Below are 25449 nucleotides of genomic sequence, written 5' to 3'. Positions count from 1 at the left end.
CGTTGCTGGAAAAAGGAGCTGTGGAAATGGTTCCTCCGTCAGAGAGCGAGACAGGCTTTTACAGCCGCTACTTTCTGGTCCCCAAAAAGGATGGCGGTCTCAGACCCATCCTAGACCTCAGGCTTTTGAATCACTCCCTCACGAGACGGAAGTTCAAAATGCTGACGCTGAAGCAGATCCTCGCGCACATTTGCCCCGAGGACTGGTTCTGCTCGCTGGACCTGAAGGATGCGTATTTTCACATCCAGATAGCCCCCCGTCACAGACGATTCTTGAGATTCGCATACGAAGGGGTGGCATACCAATATACGGTCCTGCCCTTCGGGCTGTCTCTGGCTCCCCGCACTTTCACCAAGTGCATGGACGCGGCGCTTTCCCCTCTGAGACAGATGGGAATCCGGGTTCTGAATTATCTCGACGACTGGCTCATCTTAGCCCGTTCGCGAGACGAGCTGGAACGCCACAGATCCGTGCTCCTCAGCCATCTACAATGCCTGGGTCTCAGGGTCAACTTAGCCAAGAGCTCGCTATGCCCCACTCAACGAATCTCGTTTCTGGGAGCAGTTTTCGACTCGGTCCGTATGACGGCAGTAGTCTCGCCAGAGCGCGCCCTGGCAATTCAGCAGCTCACGGCATCTGTCACGAACAAAGCCTATCTCCCTCTGAAGTTTTTCCAGAGGCTGCTAGGGCTGATGGCTTCCGCCTCCCCGGTGCTGCAGCTAGGCCTTCTTCGGATGCGGCCTCTTCAGTACTGGTTGAAGTTCCGGGTTCCTCCCAGCGCATGGCGGCACGGCCGCCTATATCTCAAGGTCAATCGGGCCTGTCTTCTAGCCCTGAAACCTTGGATGGATCCAGTATGGTTCCAACGCGGAGTCCCTTTACAGGCGGTCTCACGGAGGACGGTGCTCTCAACAGACGCCTCCAACTTGGGCTGGGGCGCTGTGTGCGAGGGCAGACCGGCCTTCGGCTCGTGGAGCCACGAGGAAAGCCATTTACACATCAACTGTCTAGAGATGCTAGCAGTGATGAAAGCCCTTCAGTTCTTTCAGGCTTACTTGACGGGACGTCATGTTCTAGTTCGGTCAGACAGTATGACGGTGGTGTCATACCTGAACCACCAAGGCGGTCTTTCGTCCAGCCGCTTATGCGCTCTGGCGAAACGTCTGCTGGAATGGGCTCTTCCGAGGCTTCAGTCGCTCAGAGCGACTCATGTTCCTGGCAGGAACAATCTGGGTGCGGACATGTTGTCACGGAGCAACATCCCCTCCGACGAGTGGATGCTCTACCCCCAAGTGGTCCTCACGATCTGGGAGTTCTTCGGGAAGGCAGAGGTAGACCTCTTCGCCTCAGAAGACAACTCTCATTGCCCAACATTTTTCTCGAAGGAAGTAGATGCTCTGGCCCACACATGGCCCAGCACGCTCCTTTATGCTTTCCCTCCGATCGCACTGATCCCCCAGGTCATCAGGCGTATCAGAGAAGACCAGCACAGAGTCCTTCTGGTGGCCCCGCTCTGGAGGAACCAGGTTTGGTCCTCAGAGCTATTCAGGCTCTCTCTAAGAGCCCCGTGGCCGATTCCCCTGAGACGGGACCTCCTCTCTCAGGCAAACAGAACAATCTGGCACCCACAGCCGCAGCTCTGGGCTCTGCACCTCTGGTCCCTCGATGGGAGCCGACTAGCCTCCCCGAGGACGTCCTAAATACCATTTCTCAGGCTAGAGCCCCATCTACGAGGCGCCTCTACGACCAGAAGTGGTCAGTCTTTGTTGATTGGTGTTCAACACGCAACATAGACCCTGTGGAGAGTGACGTATCTTCCATACTGTCTTTCCTCCAAGAACGCTTGGAAATGGGGCGCTCCCCTTCCACGCTTAAGGTTTACGTAGCAGCCATTGCAGCGTTCCACGCTCCTATTGCTGGCCAATCGGTGGGACGAAACGGGCTCGTGATCCGTTTTGAGAGGTGCTAGGCGTTTGAATCCTCCTCGCCCTCTCACTATTCCCTCCTGGGACCTCTCGTTGGTCCTCAGGGCCTTGAAAGGAGCCCCATTTGAACCAATGGGTTCAGCCGACCTCAGGCCCCTAACGCTAAAACCGCTCTGCTACTAGCACTAGCATCGGTAAAGCGTGTTGGCGATTTGCAGGCCCTCTCCGTGAACCCTGCGTGCCTCGAATTCGGGCCTGGTGACTCTAAGGTCGTTCTGAAACCTAGGCATGGCTACGTCCCTAAAGTGCTCTCAACTCCGTTTAGAGCTCAGGTCATCTCGCTCTCTGCTCTTCCTCCCTCGGCGGACGAACCAGAGCTGCAGCTACTCTGCCCAGTCAGGGCATTGAGGACCTACATAGACCGATCACAGTCTTTCAGACAGTCAGATCAGCTCTTTGTTTGTTTTGGCGGCCGCACCAAAGGGTCTCCGGTCTCGAAACAACGCATTTCCCGTTGGATAGTGGATGCTATTAACCTGTGCTACTCCTCACTGGGCACTAATTGCCCCATAGGAGTCAGGGCCCACTCCACTAGAGGAATGGCTTCCTCGTGGGCTTGGTCCAACGGAGTTTCCATCCAAGACATCTGTGAGGCGGCCGGCTGGTCTTCGCCGTCCACCTTTGTCAGGTTCTATCACCTCGATGTCCCGACCTTACAAGCTCGGGTCCTGTCGGTGTGATTAGCGGCTTCCAACAGGTCCCGCTTCACGCCACCATAGGAAGTATCTTCCTTCAGTGTAACCATGGGTTCGGTTAGGCTTTGCCTCCGCTTGTCCTTTTTGCCCCCCTCTGGGTGGCCAAATGCAAGCTATATCGTTCCCAGCCGTGGCACGGCGTGGTTGAATTCGTTCCCCATACGCAGTACGAGTGAAGTATCGAAAGGGAACGTACTCGGTTACTAACGTAACCTCGGTTCCCTGAGATACGGAACGAGTACTGCGTCACTTGCCGTGCCACGAGGCTGCGGCTCAGGGTCGTCGCTTCAGTCGATTGACACTGAAATCCTATGGCGAAACGCCTGCTTATATAGCCCTATACCCCGCCCATTTCGGCGGGAATATTCGCGCGCTTTGTCGCCATAGGCCGCGCAGCTATGCCGCGCCGCCATTGGTTCAACAACTTGTCTATGAGTGAACCAATGACGGTGCAGTTACACTGCGTTATTGAAAAAGGCTTCAGCAGCGGGGAAAAAGGGAGACCTTTCCCCATACGCAGTACTCGTTCCGTATCTCAGGGAACCGAGGTTACGTTAGTAACCGAGTACGTTTTTTATAAAATATCTTGACATTTTTTTAATAGACATTGTGCACATTTTGTTAAATATTTTCTAAGTACAAATTCAGTGAAGTGTTTCGGGGACATGACAAAATGTTTAGTGTACAATAGAAATAAGACATTATTTTATTTTATAAAAATGATTAAAATGCAATCATTATTTTTATTCATTGTAATGGACATACCAAAGTATTGTGAAAAGATTTTAGCAATTAATTTTGGTGAACCACCACTTTAAAAAGTCGGAGGGACTGAAATATCAGCGAATCCCAGGAATGACACAGGTATAGTTGCTGTGACTGAGAGACAAAATCCAGCTAAAAACAAGGAACGTTCTCAGAACCTTGGCTAACGTTATAGAACGTTCGTTCAGTTATCTGGTATTTAATAATGTTCTTAAAACGTTTAATACATCATCCATGGAACATTTTTTTTTTCTGAAATGCTTTAGTTAGATGAACATGTTTTCCTTCTGAGCTGTTCTTTGATCAAAGGACAGAACTTCTCAGGAAGTGGTGACTGTCTAAAGAAAAATCAAACACTTCTCTTTTTCTCATCTGTCCATCAGAGAGTGTGAACGCAGAGGAAGTAATGAAGAGAAGAGAGTAATGGCTGTGCTACAGACTTCAGATGTGATGTTCTTGTGTGTTTTTCTGCTCTGCGCTGGACTTCACTTCACAACAGGTACATCTTAACAACAATATGAGTGAGTTTTGGCATTTATTTATTTTCATCAATGAAACACATCCTGCTTCAGTCTATAACAGCTGGATTCTGTTTGTGCAGTACTTCTGCTTTCATTTCTATGAGAATTGTATGCATCCTTGCTAAATAAAAATATACATTTTTCATAAAATCAGACCTTAAGCAGAAGAAGATTTTAGATAAAGTCGCTGGTGTGACGTCTTCACTGTTGAGTCGACTAGTGAGACTCTTGATTGTGCTTAACATTTGATGAACTGAAGGCATGTCAGTGTGATAGTTTTGGATCAGTTAAAGTCTGTTTCTTGTGCGGCATATAAAACAATGGTAAAAAAAATCCTTAGGGAGAATTGGCCTAATGTGGGATATATTTTGCATTTCAGACTTCTGTGACATATTGTGATGTGTATCCAAAACATTAAATCCACCCAATAGCATTTTAAAAACCCCAGGATGAGAAAATGCAGATAACGCATTCATTAAAGAAATGAAGAGTTCATTTGCAAAAACCGATAAACGCCATTTTCAAAAAAAAATGAACTAAGTGCTGTGCATTATTCTCCATATATAGCACGTTCTGTACCCTAAATCCATTTTGTCAGAAGAGCCGGTTTTGCCCACTTTCAGGCATCGCAAGTTCACGTTTTACAGCAGAAGCCGACAAGCGCCCTTGTTTGTGTACAGACAGAAACCAATAAGTCCGTTTTAGCGAATCAGCGCGCAGTATTCAGGTCAGGTGACAAGGCTTCTAGTCACTTCAAAAAGACGCGCTAGCTGAGGGAAGTTTTATCAAAGCTCACTAAAAGTGATCGAGGATTTATGATTTCGACTCCTGTAAGTCCTTGTACACCATACACGACTTACATGCTGAAAAATTGGTTGTCCTTTTGCTTGTGTGTGTGTGTGCGCGCGCGCGCACGTGCGTGTGTGGATTAGTGCGTGTGTGTGTACTTGTGTGCCGATCTGTGTGTGTGTGTGTGTGTGTGTGTGTGTTTGTTTGAGAGAGAGAGAGCGTGCTTGCGCGCGTGTGTGTGTGTGTGTGTGTGTGTATGTGTGTGCCGATCTGTTTGTGTGTGTGTGTGTGTGTGTGTGTGTGTGTGCACATGTGTGTTTGAGAGTGTTTTAAATGCAATTACTTGGGTTTTGTTTAACTATGAAACATGAAATGTGGAGTTATCTGCTTTTGCCAAAAAACGACTGTTGGAGTTATCTGCTTTTGCTAAAAAACAAACTTTTAATATATATATATAACATACTTTCAATGAATTTTAATTTTTTAATTTACCTATATTTTTTAGAGTTATCATTACTTAATCAAAACAGCCCAACTGCAGTTTGATTGTTATTAATTGGAATGCACAATAAAAAAAACATGATTTGTGAGAATTCATAAAAATGGAGTTATCTGTTTTTGCAAATAAACTCTTCAAATGATAGACATATTAGTGCTCTTAGTGCAAGTTATCTAAAACAGTCTGCAGCTTCCTAATGTGGGATACTGAAAAGCCAATGATAACAGGGCAAATTCTATGATAATAATAATAATTAAAGATGAAAGGGCCCTCGCACCCGGGCTCACCGCCACCTGTTGGCCTCAGGAAAACAGTGAACAGTGGGCGACATGCATGTAAGCGAGTGAATACAGGAGAATTATGGCAAAATCATGTAAAAGTGCCACACTTCCTGCTGCCAGCAGGTGGCGCTATAGCTAACTGAATATTGTCATATAGATGTCTTTAGGCTAGGACTTTTATCACTCTTGTGAAGTTTGGAGCAGATCAGACATTGTATGCCTGAGTTACAACAACTTCCTGTTTCATGGCTAAAACATCAAACTTTGTCAGGCCGCCACGGACACGCCCTTCAGTGAAAACTCTAGATCTTCACAATTTAACGTCACAAAGGCCTTTAGATTAGACTGACCAAAAATGACATTGATCTGATTAAAGCTCTAGGAGGAGTTCGTTAAAGTACAACTGGAAAATGCACAAAATGGTGAATTAATTCAAAATATCTGACTTCCTGTTCGGTTTCGGATTTCGCTCCAAGAGACTTTTTTTGTAGGTATCAGGCTGATAAATGTGTGTACCGAATTTCAAAACCCTAGTGTAATGTAGGGGCTGTACGTTAGATGGCGCTATCGAGCCATTTTGCCACGACTAATGCTGCGACCTAGCCTGACGTGGTCATACTCAATTCTAGTCAGAATATGAGTCTGATACGTATGGAAAGCCGTTTTAACATTTAAAAGTTAAGTTCGACTATCCGGAATTAACGTTGTAGATATCACCAACGTCTTTCTGACTAGTTGTAATTACATTTTGGATAGTCGGAATTGTCATTCGAGATATCTGTAACGTAATTGTGACTAGTCGAAACGACAGATTGAGATATCTGTAATGCAGTTTTGACTAGGCGAAACTGAATTAGCTACAGATATCTGCAATGACGTCATTGAAAACGACATTCAACTTGTCACACATCTTAAATGACAATTGCAGATATCCGTATTTCAGTTTTGCCTAGGCAGAATGAAGGTTAAAGATATCTCAAACGTCATTATGACTAGTGATTATGGCATGGTGGCAATCAGTGCTAATTACGAGTTAACAGGCGCGATTTGAATGATTAGAACAACAACACGCTCTGCTCCCGCCTAAAAGTGCCGGCCTGATTTGCATAAAGATATCTGCAACGTCATTTCGCCTAGTCAAAACTTAATTCGAGATATCTGCAATTACATTTTGACTAGGCGGAATGAAAGTTACCGATATCTCAGATTTCAGATATCTCTAATCAAAATTAATTTCAAGATATCCATAACTTGATAATAGATATCTACAATTAAATTATGACTATCCCTAACTCCAGTTTGAGATATCTACAACGCCATTTTGACTAGTCATAATTCCGGTTACAGATATCTACAACGTCATTAGACCTAGTCAAAACTTAATTTGAGATATCTGAAAAGGAACATGTAGATATCTTGAATTGAGCTGAATTAAAGATATCTTGAACTGGAGTTGTGACTAATCAGAATCAAATTGTAGATCTCAAACTGGAATTACAGATATCTACAATTCAGTTACAGATATCCGTAATTCACATAGTGGATATCTGCAACTGAATTGTAGATATCTGTAATGATAAACCCCATACAAATGAATGACAAAAATGATGTCATTTGTCCTAGGAAGAATGTCTTTGTGGATATCTGAAATGACAATTATGGATAGGAAGAATGTAGTTGCGGACATCTGAAATGTTCTTTTCGACGAGGCAAAACTGAAATGCAGATATCCGCGACGCATATCCAGTCTAGCTGTTAAATGTTAAAACGGCTCGCCATAGGTATCTTGAAATGACAACACGTGACGTTATATTCGGAGCTGTTCACGTCCTTGGACTGGGAATTAAGCGTTTCCATGGCACCACTATCAACGCCTAAATCAATCTACAGCGGTCAGGTGGTACAGCGGCCACGTGGTACATGTGGGAGCTTTCAGAAAACTCCCAGCTTACCAGCTGTAATTACGATCTCTACGAGGACGTGAACGCTTTTTACAAGCTAGAATCTCGTAACTACAGGAATTACGAGGCCGCGTGAACGCACCTTAATTACTCCTCTACGGATCGAGTCCAGACCGAACTCCCCGACCTCAAAATGTTGTGGGCGGGGCTAAGTTCGGCTGGCATCCAGGCTAGCTGCGACCCATAACAGACATAAATTTTCACCACTTCTGACGCGTGTGCAAAGTTTAATGAGTTTTCGAGCACGTTTAGGCCCTCAAAAATGCGATTTACTTTGGAGAAGAAGAAGAAGAAACGGAGCAATTCCAATACGGTCCTCACACCATCGGTGCTCGGGCCCTAATAATATTAATAATGTTATTACTTACTATTACTCCACTAGGTCTTTGCCCAGAGTCTCACTGGCATTCATGTATTTATGCGGGGCCTACAAACACTAAAACTAAAGTGTCCCACTTTAGGGCAATTCATCCTATCTGAATGTTTAGTGTTGAGTTTTTTTTTATGGAAATATCTGATTGTGATCTGTATAATGTAAATGTATAAATAAAATAATTTAATGAATGCAAATATGAGATCAACACTACTTTTTATTTAGTATTTTATTCAGTTCATGTTTGAGTGTAGATGTTTCAATTCCTCTGAAGAGACTATAGTTTTTGGTGAATGTGCAGAAGGAAATAATCCTGTTTCAGAAGGTTTTCTGTGTTTTGTGTTTGTTTAGGCTGCACAGAAGCATATTCAGTCATCAGCTGTTCTCCAGGAGAGTCTGTGCTGCTGCACTGCAGGGATGAAAACTCACAGCATAAAGACGTCCAGTGGCAGCGCACAGATATACAAGAAACACAAAACCCAGTGAACGTCATCAAGGATCAGCGATATAAAGACAGAGTTCAGATTCACAGGAATCTCTCACTGTCCATCAATCGACTGACTGTAGACGACACAGGATCATATTGGTGTAATTTCACAGAGCTGCTTCATCTAATCATTGAAGGTGAGGAATGCTTTTGTTATTTTAATAATAATACATGCAGACCAACCATAATCCACATAAAGTCAAACAGTTAATGTCTGTAATAATCAAATATGATTATATTCTGTGTTTGCAGGTTGTTCTCTATCAGCGAATGAAGCATCAGAGTCGATCAGCAGATATTCAGGGGAATCAGTGTTTCTGTCTTGTTTGGTCAAATGCAGCACTCGATATAATCCAGACAAGATCAGATGGAAATTACCAAACAACAGAGAAATAAACCAGACGACTAACTCTACTGAACTGTACACACTCTATCAGGGCAGATTTCACATGTCTGGTGAAAAAACAGGAAATTTCTCTCTGCTGATTTCTAACCTGACGGAGAAATATGAAGGACTGTATTCATGCTGGATTAATGAGAATCAACACAAGAGCTTCAGTCTCACTGTTAAAGGTAAAGAATTGATGGATTCTCACTTTTTCGTGTTTTTTTTTTTTTTTTTTTTTTTGTGTGAATCAAGATGCTTTACAACTCAGTTTCACTAGATTGTCTTTTTGGATTGAGAAGGAAATTTTGAGTTCTAAAACATGTTTTTTTGTACTAGAGGTCAGAGGTCATTCCTCATTTGACCCAAACGAAGTTCTCAATCTCAGCTAAAAGGAAATGTTCTCAGAACGTTCTGACAAGGTTCTCTCAAAGTCCTGTACAAACGTTCTTCATGTAACGTTAATAGAACATTTGTTCAAAATTATCTGGTCTTAAATTATGCTTTCAAGTCAATGCCACAAAAACATTTATACATCATTTGTTTTTTTTTTTTTTTTTTTTTTTTTTTTGGATGTTTGAACATTTTTTAAATATTTTCAGAGAACATTCAAAAAATAACATTCTCATAATGTTTGAAAAATGAAGAAAGGGAACATTCAACATTCTTCCAGTAACATTAATAGAACATTCGTTCAAAGTTATCTGGTCTTTAATTTCTTTTACCTTTTATTTTAATAACCTAAAGAACCCTTTTCCATTATAAAGAACTGTTTGTGCGATGGAAAGACTCCATGGAACCAATGATGGCAATTAAGAACCTTTACTTTAAAGAGTGTAACACAAATGTCTTTTCCTACAGGATGCACACTATCAGAGACTGAGAGGGAACCTGAAACGAAGTATCCAGGTGATTCTGTACTTCTGTCCTGCTCATGCAAAGACCCAAAATCCAAACCTGAGAGCTTCAAATGGACCCAAGGGACAGAAGTGTCCAATGAAACTTTACGTTACAGAGCCAGAGTCCACATGTTTAATAAGACAACGCCATCAAATCTCTCTCTGCTGATATCCAATCTGACTGAAGATGACCAGGGGACTTACATATGCACAGTTAATAACAAAACATCCACTCGTACCAGCCTCACAGTTAAAGGTAAAACACATTCAACTTCCTAGATATATGCGTTATACAGAGCTTATAAAGTCAGAAGTCATGATAAAAAGTCGCAATTAGCTTTTTTATTCCATGGTGAAAACAAGCTTCTTTAATAAATGTTTACACACTAATGTGTTTGGGCTTGTCTCTTATATTGAGTTGTTTTGTCGTCCTGCAGGCTGTGTTTTATCCAAACATCCAAACACTCTCATCTCATATCCAGGAGAATCCGTGACGCTTCCATGTTCCTGTGAAGATCCAAAAACCAAACCAAAACACGTTGAATGGAAGCAAGCAGCTTTAAATGAGATTCTAGTTTCAGATTCTAAAGATGTCAGCGGACGCTTCCAGATCCTTAGAGATTCTCCTCATAATCTCTCTTTACGGATCTCAAACCTGACTGAGGCTGACGGAGGATTATATGAGTGTACAGTCAATGGAAAACAATCCAGAAGCATAAATCTCACTGTTACAGGTAAAACACGTCAGATCTGTGTTCAGAAACTTGATCTGCGTGAGGATCAAACGGTTTGCCTAGAAGATTTCCCCCAAGAAGCTTTTTCGTTTGCAAAATGTTTTGTGTTCCCTGAGAAAGTTTGCTTTCGTTTGCAAATTCGTTCCCCTGGGAAATAATTTATATAAAAAAAAAGGTAATTGCGACTTTTTGTATCACAATTTTGAATTCTTATCTTTAAATATTTAACTTTAAACTTGGAATTGTGTGGGGAAAAAAGTCTCAATTTATAAGTTTATATCTCGCAATTCAGATTTTTTTTGTGAGATATAAACCAGTGCTTGTCGTTAATTGCATTACACAAGTCACTTTGAAATAAGTCACAGCACATTTAAGATGATAAAAAGCACTATATAACAGACTTGTATTACAGAAAATACTGTATTTATTTATTTATTTTAATCAGCCTTGTAATAAAACTGATGTACAGTCAACTGGTCATTGTCAAAGTACTAGTTATGTTGTGTTTATATGATGATGGGAAAAGTTTTTGTATAGCGTTGTTTTTGTAGCGTTTAGATATTAATGTCTTTAACGCCTACATTGAGCAAGCAGGAGGTGACTGTGTGTGAGGGGGAATAACATATTAATAATAAAATAATATTAAAAAGAAGACATTTTTTTACAAAAAAAAAAAAAAAAGCATTTGAATTGCTGTTACTGTAAATGGGAACATTCATGATGAATCTTTATGATAGCTGTGTGAGTATTACCGCAGTTCTATAAGTGAAGAGATTTAACTCTTATTTGAGCATTATGGGAACTTCCTCTGTGTGTGTTCTGCAGATTTAAGCAAAAATTATCTCAAATACTCCCTGATATTTCTGATCTGTCTGATGCTGCTGCTCCTGACCGGATTCATCTGTTGGAGATTCACACGGGGTATGAACACACAAAACCAGCACAACACTGTGGGAATCATGAACTGTGCTCTAGTACAGGGATTTTTGATCATTTAGATAAGCGATTCTCAACCGATGCACAAAAGTGTGCAGTCAAAGAAAACAACAACAACAAATAACGTAATTCTGAATAATTGTCTGATGCGAGACTTTTATTTTGAAAGACGTGCATGAAAGCCAGGGGCGCGGGAAGATTTTAGGTTGGGGGTGCTCATGGTGCTGCGTTTCTACCGTAACAACATGGAAAGTTCAGCTGATCATAAGCTGTTCAGGGTGGAGTTTTATTTCTCCTCTCATATATATAAACTCACTGCCATTATATTCCAGGAGCGGAACATTTTTTACAAATTCTCCTTTGTGGTCCGTAAAAGAAAGAATGGCATATGACATTAGAATAACACCATGGTGAATAAATGATGATTTTAGGGTGAACTATCCCTTTAATTAACACTCAAGTGTTATTTTCTGCATCACTCTTCAGTTTAAGGGTAACTTAAGGCGGTTTATGCAACTGAGCTGCTCTAGAGTACAATGATCACAGAAATAACTGAAGTCATTATAATCTTACAGCAAACAAGGGAAGGAGAGGAAGCCGAGTGACCCAGAGACCAGATCATCAGGTGACTGAAATATTCATAATCAGATCACGGCATAAGCTATTCATAAATGAAATCCAAATAAAATGATATTTGTGTTTGATGATCTGACATACTCCACTGTGATGCTGATTAACAGTGAAAAACACGCAAAAAAACAACAACAGGTACTTAAACACAATTGTTTTATTTTGCTAGTGTACTCATTTTTTCAAGTATCTGCACTTTTATTTTAGGAAACTTTTACTTGTAGTTCACTGCCTTCGAAAGCATAATGTACTTTTTACTCCACTTCATTTCACTTTATTTCTCGCAATTCTGACTTTATTGTAGCGAAATAAGCTCAAAGGGGAAATGCTAATAATTATTCATAACTCAGTATGATTATTCATTATGATTAGTTATGAATATTTTAATCAGTTAATCAGATTAACTAGATGTTGCTACTCTGTGAACACTCAGTATTGATCATTAAAGTGACAGTTATTCGCAGGCAGGGAGTCGGAATCAATTATGTATTGTGCACAAGTTTTATTAACTAAATAAAAAAAAACATAACTAAACTAACAAACACATACATACAAATCACGCATACATAGAAAATGAATTTGAACCGTATCATAACAGGGGAATGAAGCGATGAGAAGAGTCAATTAAACAAGCTGGAAGGACCATCAGTTTCCTCAGTAATAAAGCACGTTTGCTAACAAAGTGGTTCACAAATTAATTCTAAATCACTTTTTAGTGTTCAAATGTACGATATTTGCAGAATGCCTTAGCTGTTGGAGCATCCGGATCTGCAGGCTGAGAAATTCTTGATGGTTCGGTCCGAAGTTGTAGAGGGAAAGAAGAGGGAAGAGGGAAAAGTGTTCTGCCCGGGGGTATTTACCTTCTACAGAAAGTCTTGGCTTGACCAATGAGAAATGTCTAATTCTCAAGCGGGAGATTTTCTTTTTGTGATTTGCATGAGGGGTGTGGTTATGAAGTTTGTATACTCTGATAAATATAACAAACACACAATTTTGTGTTTATATCTTGCCATTCCAACTTTTTTTTTTCTCGCAAATTCTGACTTTTTATCTTGTGATTCCGACATTGTTTTGCAATTTTGAGTTTAAATCTCGCAATTCTTGACTTTTTATCTCACAATTCAGAATCTATTTCTTGCAAATGTGAGATATAAATTTGTAATTGCAAGAAAAATAGTCAGAATTGTGAGATAAAGTAAAAAAAATTTTTATACCTTTTTTATTTTTTTATTCGATGACGGAAAACAAGCTTCCACTAATTTTAGACATGTATAAGTATAGTATAGTATAATTGTGTGTGTTTTTTATTTTTCCAGGATGATGACACATACTCATCTGTAGTGTACTGCACTTTCACAAATCAAGATCTCTACAGATGAACACTGAGGAGGCCGTCGTCTACGCAAGTGTGCAAAAAGATAAAACATGACACACTTACCAAAGACAAACATTTTCAGTCGGGTTACTGTTTTATAATCATTTTAAAGAGTTTGACTGCTTTTACATTAACAGAATTTGCTTTTTACTGTGTTTATCCTACTAGCTTAATTTAGTGTCATAATTTACAGTTTGTAAAAATTGACACTGTTTGAATAAACTGTTACATTTCTATGTTTGCATTTTGTAAGATGATTGTGCAATTCTGTTTCATTCAATTTAATATATTTCTTCATTTCATTTCTTCATTTGCAGTGACTGTATGAGGCTACATATTATGTTTGTGAAAAAAAGTTTGGTTCAAAACCGTATAACTGCTCAAATAATTTGAGAAATTTATTGTTTTCACAGCAAGTTCTGGTTTTAGCTTCTTGAAGAAACTTGTAGAATTATGAAAAAATAAACAGAAGAACAGAAAAGTCTTTTTATGCAGCATTGTTATTTTTGTCACTTGAAATAAAATAATTTTAAATAAAATACAGTAAAAAAAAACTCAAACTTGTTTTATTTCAGCGAGTTTTAAGGCAATATTTCTTATTTTCATTACAAATCATATTTAGCAAATGGAAAGTCAAAATTATGACTTAAAGTTGAAATTGACAAACAGTCGAAATTATGACAAAATTCATAATTATGACAATAAGTTGAAATAGGCATACTAAGTCAAAACGGACACGTTGAAATTGACAAGTCAAAACTAATAAACATTTAAAAAATAATAATTATGACAACTCAAAATTGACATACTAAGTCATATTTAGGAGATGAAAAGTCGAAATTATGACAAGGTATAATTGACAAATCAAAATTGATCATAATATAACATGAAAAGTCAAAATTGACAGTCAAAATTATGACAAAATTCATAATTACGACAAAACATTGAAATTGACAGTCATAATTATAACATAAGTCGATTGCAATAAGTCGTTTATATCATTAAAAGCCAAAACTGACAAACAGTCGACATTATGACATCAAAGTCATAATTAAGACATAAAAAGTAGAAACTGACATACTAAGACATATTTAGGAGATGGAAAGTCAAAAAAAGTTGACAGTCAAAATTATGACAATTTATAATTATGACAAATTGAAATTGGCATATAAGTCAAAACTTTAAAAAGTTGAAGTTGACATAAAAATCATAAAAGTAAACCTTTTTGACATAAACAGTAAACATTATGATATCAAAGTCATAATTCTGAAATTAAAAAACGAAATAGTCAAAACTTGCATCAAAGAATGAGAATTGTCATAAAAATAATCACATGAAGCAAAACATCTGAACTGATCTGAACGTGATTTTCTCGTGACCAGGATATGTTACCCGACAGGTTTCATGAAGTTCACTCTGTTTATATTGATCAGATGTATTGCTGGGGTTTCTGGGCTTTGGAGGCTGAATTCAGGTTCTTGTGTTTCTCTGCAGAATCTCCATGAGATGCGGTCGATGCGTCTGAATTGAAGGACACACAGAAACATGATACTTGCTTTCTGTCACATTTAACACTGATAAACACCAGTGGAAAGAGGAAGTAACACTGACATTACTTGATTTAATCTTTCGTTTACACACATTAAACATTTATTAATATATTTCTTACTCTGTAGATTTGACAGCGCGTGCTCCAAACCCTTCATAGCTTTCGCCTGATTACTCCTGAATCTGGCCAAACCAAACTCCTACAGGAAGAAGAAGAAACACTATTAACGTTTAATGCTGACAAGAGCCACATTTCACACCAACGGTTCTCTGACACACAAACTTATGAACATTCAGGTCAACTCCCAATCTCTAAATATCTTTTCTCTTGCTTGTTTTTTAGTGTTTGGGGCTGTTGTTGTTGTTGTTGTTGTTGTTGTTGGTGAAAGCAGAAAGTTGACAGGAAATGTGTCTGCTGATCACATGGATCACATGATTACCTGTATCGGTCTGGAAAGGCCGAAGAGTCCTGATGAGATCCAGGCTTCTCTGGTGATCCGCGTCCAGACGGGCCGATCCTGCTCGCCGAGAAACACACAGCGCTCCACCACACGCTGGTAACACACACACACACACACACACACACACACACACACACACACACACACATCAGCTTTAAATAAAGGTCAAAATGCCTTTTTGGAGAATAATCACAAACATATGTCTTAAGTAAACAGAAGGAAAACGAGTGTGTAACAGTATATTGGATCAGTGCATTCACTCTTAAAGTGACAGCAGCCTAATAAACCTGATAATCAAACAACAAATAACAAAGGAAAATCACTTTCTGATCATGACTAAATAAATTCAGTAGCTTTAATAAGGATTAATCTATATTTTGTGTACAGTAAGACTACGCAGTGTTGTTTTATATTCTTTCACTTATTATCACTTATCTGAATACCACTACATAATCTTAAAAAACTTGAGACTGTTTACTTATTTTTTTTTTTTTTTGTTATATTTATTTGTCTGTTTTGTTTGTAATTAGTTTATTTGTTCTTGTTGTATTTCTGAATGTTTATTAATGGTCTTCTGTAATTGTTTTAATGAGCTACTAATTATTGTTTTAATAATAATCTTTATTTATTGTAATGGACATACCAAAGAATTGTTAAAAGATTTTAGCAATTAATTTTGGTGAACCACCACTTTAAAAAGTCGGAGGGACTGAAATATCAGCGAATCCCAGGAATGACACAGGTATAGTTGTTGTGACTGAGAGACATAATCCAAATAAAAACAAGGAACGTTCTCAGAACCTTGGCTAACGTTATAGAACGTTCGTTCAGTTATCTGGTATTTAATAATGTTCTTAAAACGTTTAATACATCATCCATGGAATGTTTTTTTTCTTTTTCTGAAATGCTTTATTTAGATGTACATGTTATCCTTCTGAGTTGTTCAGATTATCAAGTATGTACAGCATTTTGATCAAAGGACAGAACTTCTCAGGAAGTGGTGACTGTCTAAAGAAAAATCAAACACTTCTCTTTTTCTCATCTGTCCATCAGAGAGTGTGAACGCAGAAGAGGTAATGAAGAGAAGAGAGTAATGGCTGTGCTACAGACTTCAGATGTGATGTTCTTGTGTGTTTTTCTGCTCTGCGCTGGACTTCACTTCACAACAGGTACATCTTAACAACAATATGAGTGAGTTTTGGCATTTATAACACAAACTGACTTTCATCAGTCAATGAAACATACTTCATTTTATAACGGTGGTTTTTGTTTGTGCAGTACTTCTGCTTTTATTTCTATGAGAATTGTATGCGTCCTTGCTGAATAAAAATATAATTTTTTTTTCATAAAAATAGACCTTAAACAGAAGAAGATGAGATTTTAGATGAAGTCAGTTGGTGCGACGTCTTCACTGTTTTGAGTCGACTAGTGAGACTCTTGATTGCGCTTAAGATTGATGAACTGTGAAGACATGTCAGTGATAGTTTTGGATCAGTTTCTTGTGCGGCATATAAAACCATGGTTAAAAAAAACATATGTGACATATTGTGATGTGTGGCCAAAACATTAAATCCACCCAATACCATTTTAAAACCCCAGGATGAGAAAATGCAGATAACACATTCATTAAAGAAATGATAGACATATTAGTGCTCTTAGTGCAAGTTATCTAAAACAGTCTGCAGCTTCCTAATGTGGGATGATGAAAAGTCTATGATAATATTAATATTAATAAAAATGCATTTATCGGGGTTTAACCATTGAAATCATAGAGGAACAGCTGATATATGCCAAAACAAACACAGAGAAATTAACAAATGAAGTGGTAAACCTTGACAAAATGTGATTTGTAATGTTATTATAAGGATTTTTATAGTTTAAAGGGATTTTGAATGACAAAACCTTGAAACCTTGAACTATATTCCATGAAGTTCTGAGTTTTCTTTTACGACTTATAGGCTTTTGGGTATATTTAGCCACACCCATTTTCTAAATTACCCTGTTATAGCGACCCAAAGGGTAAACTTTTTTTTTTTTTTTTTTTGATAATTATTGATCAGAAGTCCAGAAAATTGCTCTGCACTGGTTTTTGTCCTGTCGGGGGAAAAAACCTAGGACTAGTTTACAAAAGGTTTTTCAGCTATTGATGAATAATTAATGAACGATTTGATTGACAGCATTAGTTGTTCAGCATGAGGAGATCTGTCAAATGATATGCATATTGTGTGGATGTGTGAAACACCACGTGATTACTGAGGCGTAAAACTCATTAGCGCCAACTTGTGGCCGATTTCTTTCAATTCTTACAGACCTCCAGGCCCATGAGTTGAACATGTCCACAAGTTTCGTTCTGATTGGCCTCCGTTAACAGGTGCTTAAACTTCATTGGTTGATGGCAGCCCTGTTTTTTGAGATATGCCAATGTCCTCATAGACCGTCATGCCCCCTTGGACCAAGACACTGCATGCCAAATTTCAAGTTGATCGGACCAACAGTTGAGTAGTTACAGCTGTTTTCATGATTTTTCAAGTTATAGCGCCACCAAGTGGCCAATCAACGCGTTTTTTTGTTTGTTTTGTTTTTAATCATGACCAACAATATTGAGCCGCTACACACGTGAACCGAGTTTGGTGCAAATATCTCATTTCGTTCTTGAGTCCATTTTAGTAGAAGTGGCTCCGCCCACATCGTACGTTTAGGTGCCCCTTGGCAACCTTGAACCAAAATGTCAATATTTGAATTTTGATAATTATTGATATGCAGACTCCAGTGGACATTTCTGTACTGGTTTAGTTCCGACTGAGTCAAAAACATAGGACTATTTTGCAAAAGTAGGTTTTTCAAAAAAACAAAATACCTGAAATTTTGCCCACGATTAAGAAAACATTCATCTTGTCCGCCTTGAGCCAAGGATTCCAACGATATAAGACACTAGCCTGGGCCTAACGGTTCAGGGGTTATGAGCCGTTTCGTACTTCTGACTGCTGTAGCGCCCCCATCAGGCCAATCGGGGTGAGCCTTGGTGATGTTGTAGGCGGTGTGAGCACTACCAGCCCTCAAAGTTTAAAGTCTCCACGACAGTTTGGTCTGCCTGATCACTTTTAGAGGAGAATGCTGATCCTTGGAAATAATAATTGTGTATAAGCTTCTGGTTGGATTCCATAAAACATATATAAGACAATACAACATTTACTGTAGCTGTCATAAAATTTACTGATGACTTAATTTGAGAAATTTTCTGACTTGGCTGTGAGATTCACTGATTTTGGGTACGTAAGATACGATGGTTTGTATTGTCCAGTTGGCATTTTGACCCCAAAATGGCGTCCACGCTACCGAAGCGCCATCTTGTGGCATTACCAAAAAAGCTTCAAAGTTTCGATTCTTGGCTTCTGAACTCTCTGCCCATAATCTCACTGGCATTCATGTATTTATGCGGGACCTACAAACACTAAACCTTAGGTGTCCCACATTAGGACAGTTCACCCTATCTGAATGTTTATTTTAGCGTTGAGTTGTTTTATGGAAATACAGATCTCTAATCATGATCATTATAACGTAAATATATTAATAAAATAATTTAATGAATGCAAATACTGAAATGAGATCAACACTACTTTTTATTTAGTATTTTATTCAGTTCATGTTTGAGTGTAGATGTTTCAATTCCTCTGAAGAGACTATAGTTTTTGGTGAATGTGCAGAAGGAAATAATCCTGTTTCAGAAGGTTTTCTGTGTTTTGTGTTTGTTTAGGCTGCACAGAAGCATATTCAGTCATCAGCTGTTCTCCAGGAGAGTCTGTGCTGCTGCACTGCAGGGATGAAAACTCACAGCATAAAGACGTCCAGTGGCAGCGCACAGATATACAAGAAACACAAAACCCAGTGAACGTCATCAAGGATCAGCGATATAAAGACAGAGTTCAGATTCACGGGAATCTCTCACTGTCCATCAATCGACTGACTGTAGACGACACAGGATCATATTGGTGTAATTCCGTCAAGCAGGTTGATCTAATCATTGAAGGTGAGGAATGCTTGTGTTATTTTAATAATAATAAATGCAGATCAGCCATAATCCACACAAAGTCAAACAGTTAATGTCTGTAATAATCAAATATGATTATCTTCTGTGTTTGCAGGTTGTTCTCTATCAGCGAATGAAGCATCAGAGTCGATCAGCAGATATTCAGGGGAATCAGTGTTTCTGTCTTGTTTGGTCAAATGCAGCGCTCGATATAATCCAGACAAGATCAGATGGAAATTACCAAACAACAGAGAAATAAACCAGACGACTAACTCTACTGAACTGTACCCACTCTATCAGGGCAGATTTCACATGTTTGGTAAAAATACAGGAAATTTCTCTCTGCTGATTTCTAACCTGACGGAGAAATATGAAGGACTGTATTCATGCTGGATTAATGAGAATCAACACAAGAGCTTCAATCTCACTGTTAAAGGTGAAGAAAAGATGGATTCTCACTTTTTCATGTTTTTTTTTGTTTGTTTTTTTTTTGTGTGAATCAAGATTCTTTACAACTCAGTTTCACTAGATTGGATTGAGAAGGAAATTTTGAGTTCTAAAACATGTTTTTTTGTACTAGAGGTCAGAGGTCATTCCTCATTTGACCCAAATGAAGTTCTCAATCTCAGCTAAAAGGAAATGTTCTCAGAACGTTCTGACAAGGTTCTCTCAAAGTCCTGTACAAACGTTCTTCATGTAACGTTAATAGAACATTTGTTCAAAATTATCTGGTCTTAAATTATGCTTTCAAATCATTAGCACAAAAACATTTATACATCTTTTTTTTTTTTTTTTTTTTTTATATTTTCAGAGAACATTCAAAAAATAACATTCTCATAATGTTTGAAAAATGAAGAAAGGGAACATTCAACATTTCTTCCAGTAACATTAATAGAACATTTGTTCAAAGTTATCTGGTCTTTAATTTCTTTTACCTTTTATTTTAATAACCTAAAGAACCCTTTTCCACTATAAAGAACTGTTTGTGCGATGGAAAGACTCCATGGAACCAATGATGGCAATTAAGAACCTTTACTTTTAAGAGTGTAACACAAATGTCTTTTCCTACAGGATGCACACTATCAGAGACTGAGAGGGAACCTGAAACGAAGTATCCAGGTGATTCTGTACTTCTGTCCTGCTCATGCAAAGACCCAAAATCCAAACCTGAGAGCTTCAAATGGACCCAAGGGACAGAAGTGTCCAATGAAACTTTACGTTACAGAGCCAGAGTCCACATGTTTAATAAGACAACGCCATCAAATCTCTCTCTGCTGATATCCAATCTGACTGAAGATGACCAGGGGACTTACATATGCACAGTTAATAACAAAACATCCACTCGTACCAGCCTCACAGTTAAAGGTAAAACACATTCAACTTCCTAGATATATGCGTTATACAGAGCTTATAAAGTCAGAAGTCATGATAATAAGTCGCAATTAGCTTTTTTATTCCATGGTGAAAACAAGCTTCTTTAATAAATGTTTACACACTAATGTGTTTGGGCTTGTCTCTTATCTTGAGTTGTTTTGTCGTCCTGCAGGCTGTGTTTTATCCAAACATCCAAACACTATCATCTCATATCCAGGAGAATCCGTGACGCTTCCATGTTCCTGTGAAGATCCAAAAACCAAACCAAAACATGTTGAATGGAAGCTTGCAGCTGTAAATGAGACCCTGGTTTCAGATTCTAAAGATGTCAGCGGACGCTTCCAGATCCTTAGAGATTCTCCTCATAATCTCTCTTTACGGATCTCAAACCTGACTGAGGCTGACGGAGGATTATATGAGTGTACAGTCAATGGAAAACAATCCAGAAGCATAAATCTCACTGTTACAGGTAAAACACGTCAGATCTGTGTTCAGAAACTTTATCTGCGTGAGGATGCGTTCCCGAGAAACTTTGCGTTCACTCGCAGATTGTTTTGCATTCCCTTGAGACTTTGGGTTCGCTCACAGAATGATTTGTAGAAACTTTCAAGTAATACACTTGAAATTCTGAGAAATAAAGTCGGTATTGAGAGATAAAGTCACAATTACCTTTTTATTTTTCGTTAGGTGTGGGAAACATGTTTTTAGGTTTTAAGTCTAAGTTTGTATTTAAACTCGGAATTGCGGGAAATGTTTTTTCCCTCGAACTGTGAGGTATAATTACTTGCAATTGCATGGTTGATGTTAATTCCATTATAAACGTGCAATACAGTGCATTTCAGATGATAAAAAAACATGACTTATATTCCTGAAAATACTTAAATATTTATTTATTAAAGTCATTTAATAAAAGGGATAATGTACAGTCAACTAGTCATTATGTCACCTGATAAAAAGTGGATCTATTTTAATGTTTTTAAACCCTATAGTAAGCAAACAGGAAGTGACTGCATGTGGAGGCGTCCCTAAAATAAACTGCATAAAGGGTAGTGAAACACACTTGATATTTTTGTAACTCTTATTTAAGCATTATGGGAACTTCCTCTGTGTGTGTTCTGCAGATTTCAGCAAAAGTCGTCTCAGATACTCCCTGATGTTTCTGATCTGTCTGCTCCTGACTGGATTCATCTGCTGGAGATTCACACAGGGTATGAACACACAAAACCAGGTCATTTTCTGCAACACTCTGCAATCCTAAGAGAAGATTACACTTTAGGTGGTTTATGCAACTGAGCACTGCTCTAGAGTACAATGATCACAGAAAAAAAAAATGATATTATCATTATAATCTTACAGCAAAAAAGGGAAGGAGAGGAACCCGAGTGACCCAGAGACCAGATCATCAGGTGACTGAAATATTCATAATCAGATCATGGCATAAATAAAGTATTAATATATGAAATAAAATGATGTTTGTGTTTGTAGGATGATGTGACGTACTCCACTGTGATGAAGATTAACAGAGGAAAACCTGCAGAAAACCAACAACAGGTACTTAAACGCAACAGTTTTATTTCGCTACTGTAGTCATTTTTTCCAAGTATCTGTACTTTATCTGAGTATTTCTATTTTGGGAAACTTTTACTTTTAGTTCACTGCCACCAAAAGCATAAAATTGTACTTTTTACTTCATTTCATAAAAACATATCATTCCTCAATATTTCAAACTGAAGAAATCGCTGATACTCAAACTAAGACGCAATAGTGATGTTCGATTCAAAAACGAGCTGATTCCTGTTGAACTGCTTCATAAATTGCACTAAATGATTCATTCACAAATCAAATTCAATGAACCGGAATATCGTCGGAGAACAAATGCTGTTAAAAGTTACTAATGCAGAATTTTAGTATTGATTATTGTAAATGAATATCATATTTAGGTTGTGAACTAAATCTGCTGTAGAAGTGTATAAAAATTATGTATAGGTTTTGGTAATAAAATGTTTGTTTATTAGCAGATTAATACATATTAAATGTTTGCACTAATCTTTCTTCTTGCAATAACATGGTGAATAACCTGTTGTCTCTCAGGATGATGTGACTTACTCAAGCATCAAACACATTAAAGAGGGAAAAAGGACTTGTAGAAAGGTGAGTGTTGGGATTTTGCTTGTTTCCGACACAGAATAAATATAAAAAAAGGTAATTGTGTTTTTTTTTCTTTTTTTTTAAATCTCACATTTTATGACTTTTTTTTTGACATTGAGTTTATCACAATTCTGACAATTTTTGCAATTGTTTATATCTTGCAACTGATTTTTTTAAAATTGAGTTTATATCTTGCAATTCTGACTATTTTTTGCAATTTTGAATTTATATCTTGCAACTAATTGTTTTTTACATTTTTAGTTTCTCACAATTCTGACTTTATTTCTCGCAATAGTTTTATTTTTTACCAAATTCGAGTTTATAACTCGCAATACTTTTTTTTTTTTTAATCACAACTGCAAGAAAAATAGTCAGAATTGTGAGAAAAAAATTCCATGGCGAAACAATATTCCACGTTTCAGACATATGAAGATCAGTGTATGTGCAGAAAGGTTTGTTTGTAGCACGTGTGTTTGTGTTAAAGAAGGCTTGTGTTTGTAGGAGGAGGAGGTTGTTTATTCTACTATGGCAGACGTGAGCAATGGCAGATCTGCTCAGGTGAGTGTGCACAGCTTTTGGACACACTTATTTACATTCACATTTTTCATAATTTTTAAAAACGTTTGATTTAAATGCTTCTGCCTAAATGCTTGAAATTGTAGCCAAACATAAAATGTGCATACATACACTGCAAAAATGTTTTCATCCACAGTATTTCTGTCTTGTTTTCCAGTACAAATATCTAAACATTCTTAAATCAAGATAAAAAAATGAGTGCATTGGAAATGAATGGGAGACGAATTTAATCTAGTGGAAGCACTTGGTACTGCACCCAAACAAACTCTTGCTGAAAGCTCATTTTTTGAGATATCAAACTCAAATTTGGAACACAACTTCTTTAGATTCATGGCTTTTTTTTGTGCAGCTTAAGAGTAAAACATGTTTACGAAAATATATATTTCATATAAAATTTGAAAATAGTATTTGTGCATTTTTCATTATACATTTTAAGTTTTATAAAATTCAATTTCGTCTTCTTTAAAACTTAAGTCTGTGCTCGAAAGCATTCAAGATTTAAGATTCAAGATACATTTTAAGCTGGAAATTTCATTTTCAGGTCTATGGTCAAAAATGAATAAATGGTCTATAAACTACTGCATAAATATATTGAATAGTACCATAAAATCCCCTAAACATACAAAATATTACATTAAAACATTATCAAACTAAAATATAGTACATTCATTTCATTGAAATAATAAATTTGGTCATGTTTGACCGCCACGTGAGGAGGACCAGAGGGTTAAGCTAAATTTGACTCTGTATATCCAAACGGCAATAGTATAATTGTGTTTATTATCTCTGCAGGATGATGTCACATACTCATCTGTAGTCTGCAGCAAATCTCACAAACCAAGATCTCTACAGATGAACACTGAGGAGGCCGTCGTCTACGCAAGTGTGCAAAAAGATAAAACATGACGCACTTACCAAAAACAAACATTTTCAGTCGCGTTATTGTTTTATAATCATTTTAAAGAGTTTGATTGCTTTTACATTAACAGAATTTGCTTTTTACTGTGTTTATCCTACTAGCTTAATTTAGTGTCATAATTTACAGTTTGTAAAAATTGACACTGTTTGAATAAACTGTTACATTTCTATTTTTGCATTTTGTAAGATGATTGCAATTCTGTTTCATTCAATTTAATGTATTAATTTCTTTTCTTCATTGGCAGTGACTGTATGAGGCTACATATTATGTTTGTGAAAAATAATTTGGTTCAAAACCATATAATTGCTCAAATTTGTGAAATGTCCATTTATTGTAGTTTTCACTGCAAGTTCTGGTTTTAGCTTCTTGAAGAAACTTGTAGAATTATGAAAAAAATGTCTTTATGCAGTATTGTTATTTTTGTCACTTGAAATAAAATACATTTTAAATAAAATACAGTAAAAAAAACCTCAAGGCAATATTTCTTATTTTCATTTAGTTGATTTCAATGCTACTAAAATAAAGCATCTTTAAAACGGTCGCAGCTTGTAATTGTAATTATTCTCTAAAACTAAATGTAAATGTAATTATTCTCAACAGTTTCGTCATTGGTTTCTTTATTTAAAGAGTCCATATTTCATCTTTTCAAACAAAAGCAAAATTGATACAATTACAGAACAGTGAAATATTAATTTCCACATCAATATTCCTCATCCTGAAACATTTCCTGACATTTCACACTAAATCAGTGGTTCAGGAAATGCGATTACAAACATATCTAAATAGAGCAAAACAAATATTACAACAAAACATAGTTTAATAAGTTAAACAAATTCTCAGAATGATATTGTTCGGTGCTTTCTAGATTGTAATGATGGTGTTTTTTCCATATTATTACTAGAAACTAATTAAAACATTAGCAGAGTCAGAGGCACAGCTTTAAGTTTATCGCTTCAAACTTGTGACCTGAAATTCAATGAATTATTTTCCATAAAGTGATTTGATAAAATGATCATTATTACAGTATATAAACTATAACCTATAAAGCTTTAGTCAGAAACACACACTGCAGCGGGACGGT

General features: G+C 37.7%; 3 protein-coding genes across 12 annotated transcripts; 2 read left to right on the top strand and 1 right to left on the bottom strand.

Annotated features, from left to right (window-relative positions):
* Positions 1-3840: 3840 nt before the first annotated feature.
* Positions 3841-14852, top strand: LOC137009323 (carcinoembryonic antigen-related cell adhesion molecule 2-like). Of its 6 annotated transcripts, none has more exons than XM_067371442.1 (10): positions 3841-3966; positions 8221-8493; positions 8609-8929; positions 9603-9896; positions 10078-10374; positions 11200-11295; positions 11886-11936; positions 12014-12078; positions 13257-13346; positions 14810-14852. In XM_067371442.1, the coding sequence occupies exons 1-9, from the start codon at positions 3963-3965 to the stop codon at positions 13317-13319; spliced, it is 1464 nt and encodes a 487-aa protein (XP_067227543.1). In that variant the 5' UTR covers positions 3841-3962; the 3' UTR covers positions 13320-13346; positions 14810-14852. The 6 variants fall into 6 exon arrangements, with proteins under 6 accessions (XP_067227543.1, XP_067227542.1, XP_067227544.1 ...); XM_067371441.1 differs by having other exon boundaries at positions 3848-3944; positions 8230-8493; XM_067371443.1 differs by having other exon boundaries at positions 3849-3966; positions 8230-8493.
* Positions 14685-16092, bottom strand: LOC137008822 (PRELI domain-containing protein 1, mitochondrial-like). The gene is made up of 4 exons (XM_067370538.1): positions 16065-16092; positions 15304-15476; positions 14985-15063; positions 14685-14836 (listed from the first exon to the last, which is right to left on the bottom strand). Exons 1-4 carry the CDS (start codon positions 16090-16092, stop codon positions 14745-14747), a joined length of 372 nt encoding a protein of 123 aa, XP_067226639.1. The 3' UTR covers positions 14685-14744.
* Positions 15307-24810, top strand: LOC137009322 (carcinoembryonic antigen-related cell adhesion molecule 2-like). Of its 5 annotated transcripts, none has more exons than XM_067371435.1 (12): positions 15307-15420; positions 16378-16493; positions 19088-19351; positions 19467-19787; positions 20423-20716; positions 20898-21194; positions 21847-21933; positions 22082-22131; positions 22211-22276; positions 22817-22876; positions 23375-23431; positions 24242-24808. In XM_067371435.1, the coding sequence occupies exons 2-12, from the start codon at positions 16418-16420 to the stop codon at positions 24353-24355; spliced, it is 1686 nt and encodes a 561-aa protein (XP_067227536.1). In that variant the 5' UTR covers positions 15307-15420; positions 16378-16417; the 3' UTR covers positions 24356-24808. The 5 variants fall into 5 exon arrangements, with proteins under 5 accessions (XP_067227536.1, XP_067227535.1, XP_067227539.1 ...); XM_067371434.1 differs by having other exon boundaries at positions 19079-19351; positions 24242-24805; XM_067371438.1 differs by lacking the exon at positions 15307-15420 and having other exon boundaries at positions 16391-16515; positions 19079-19351; positions 24242-24807.
* Positions 24811-25449: the final 639 nt, after the last annotated feature.

The sequence above is a fragment of the Chanodichthys erythropterus genome, chromosome 20 (genome assembly GCF_024489055.1).
Source record: "Chanodichthys erythropterus isolate Z2021 chromosome 20, ASM2448905v1, whole genome shotgun sequence".
In the NCBI taxonomy this organism is placed as follows: Eukaryota; Metazoa; Chordata; class Actinopteri; order Cypriniformes; family Xenocyprididae; genus Chanodichthys; species Chanodichthys erythropterus.
Note: the sequence above shows the minus strand (reverse complement) of the source record. Positions and strands in the feature narration are given on the sequence as shown.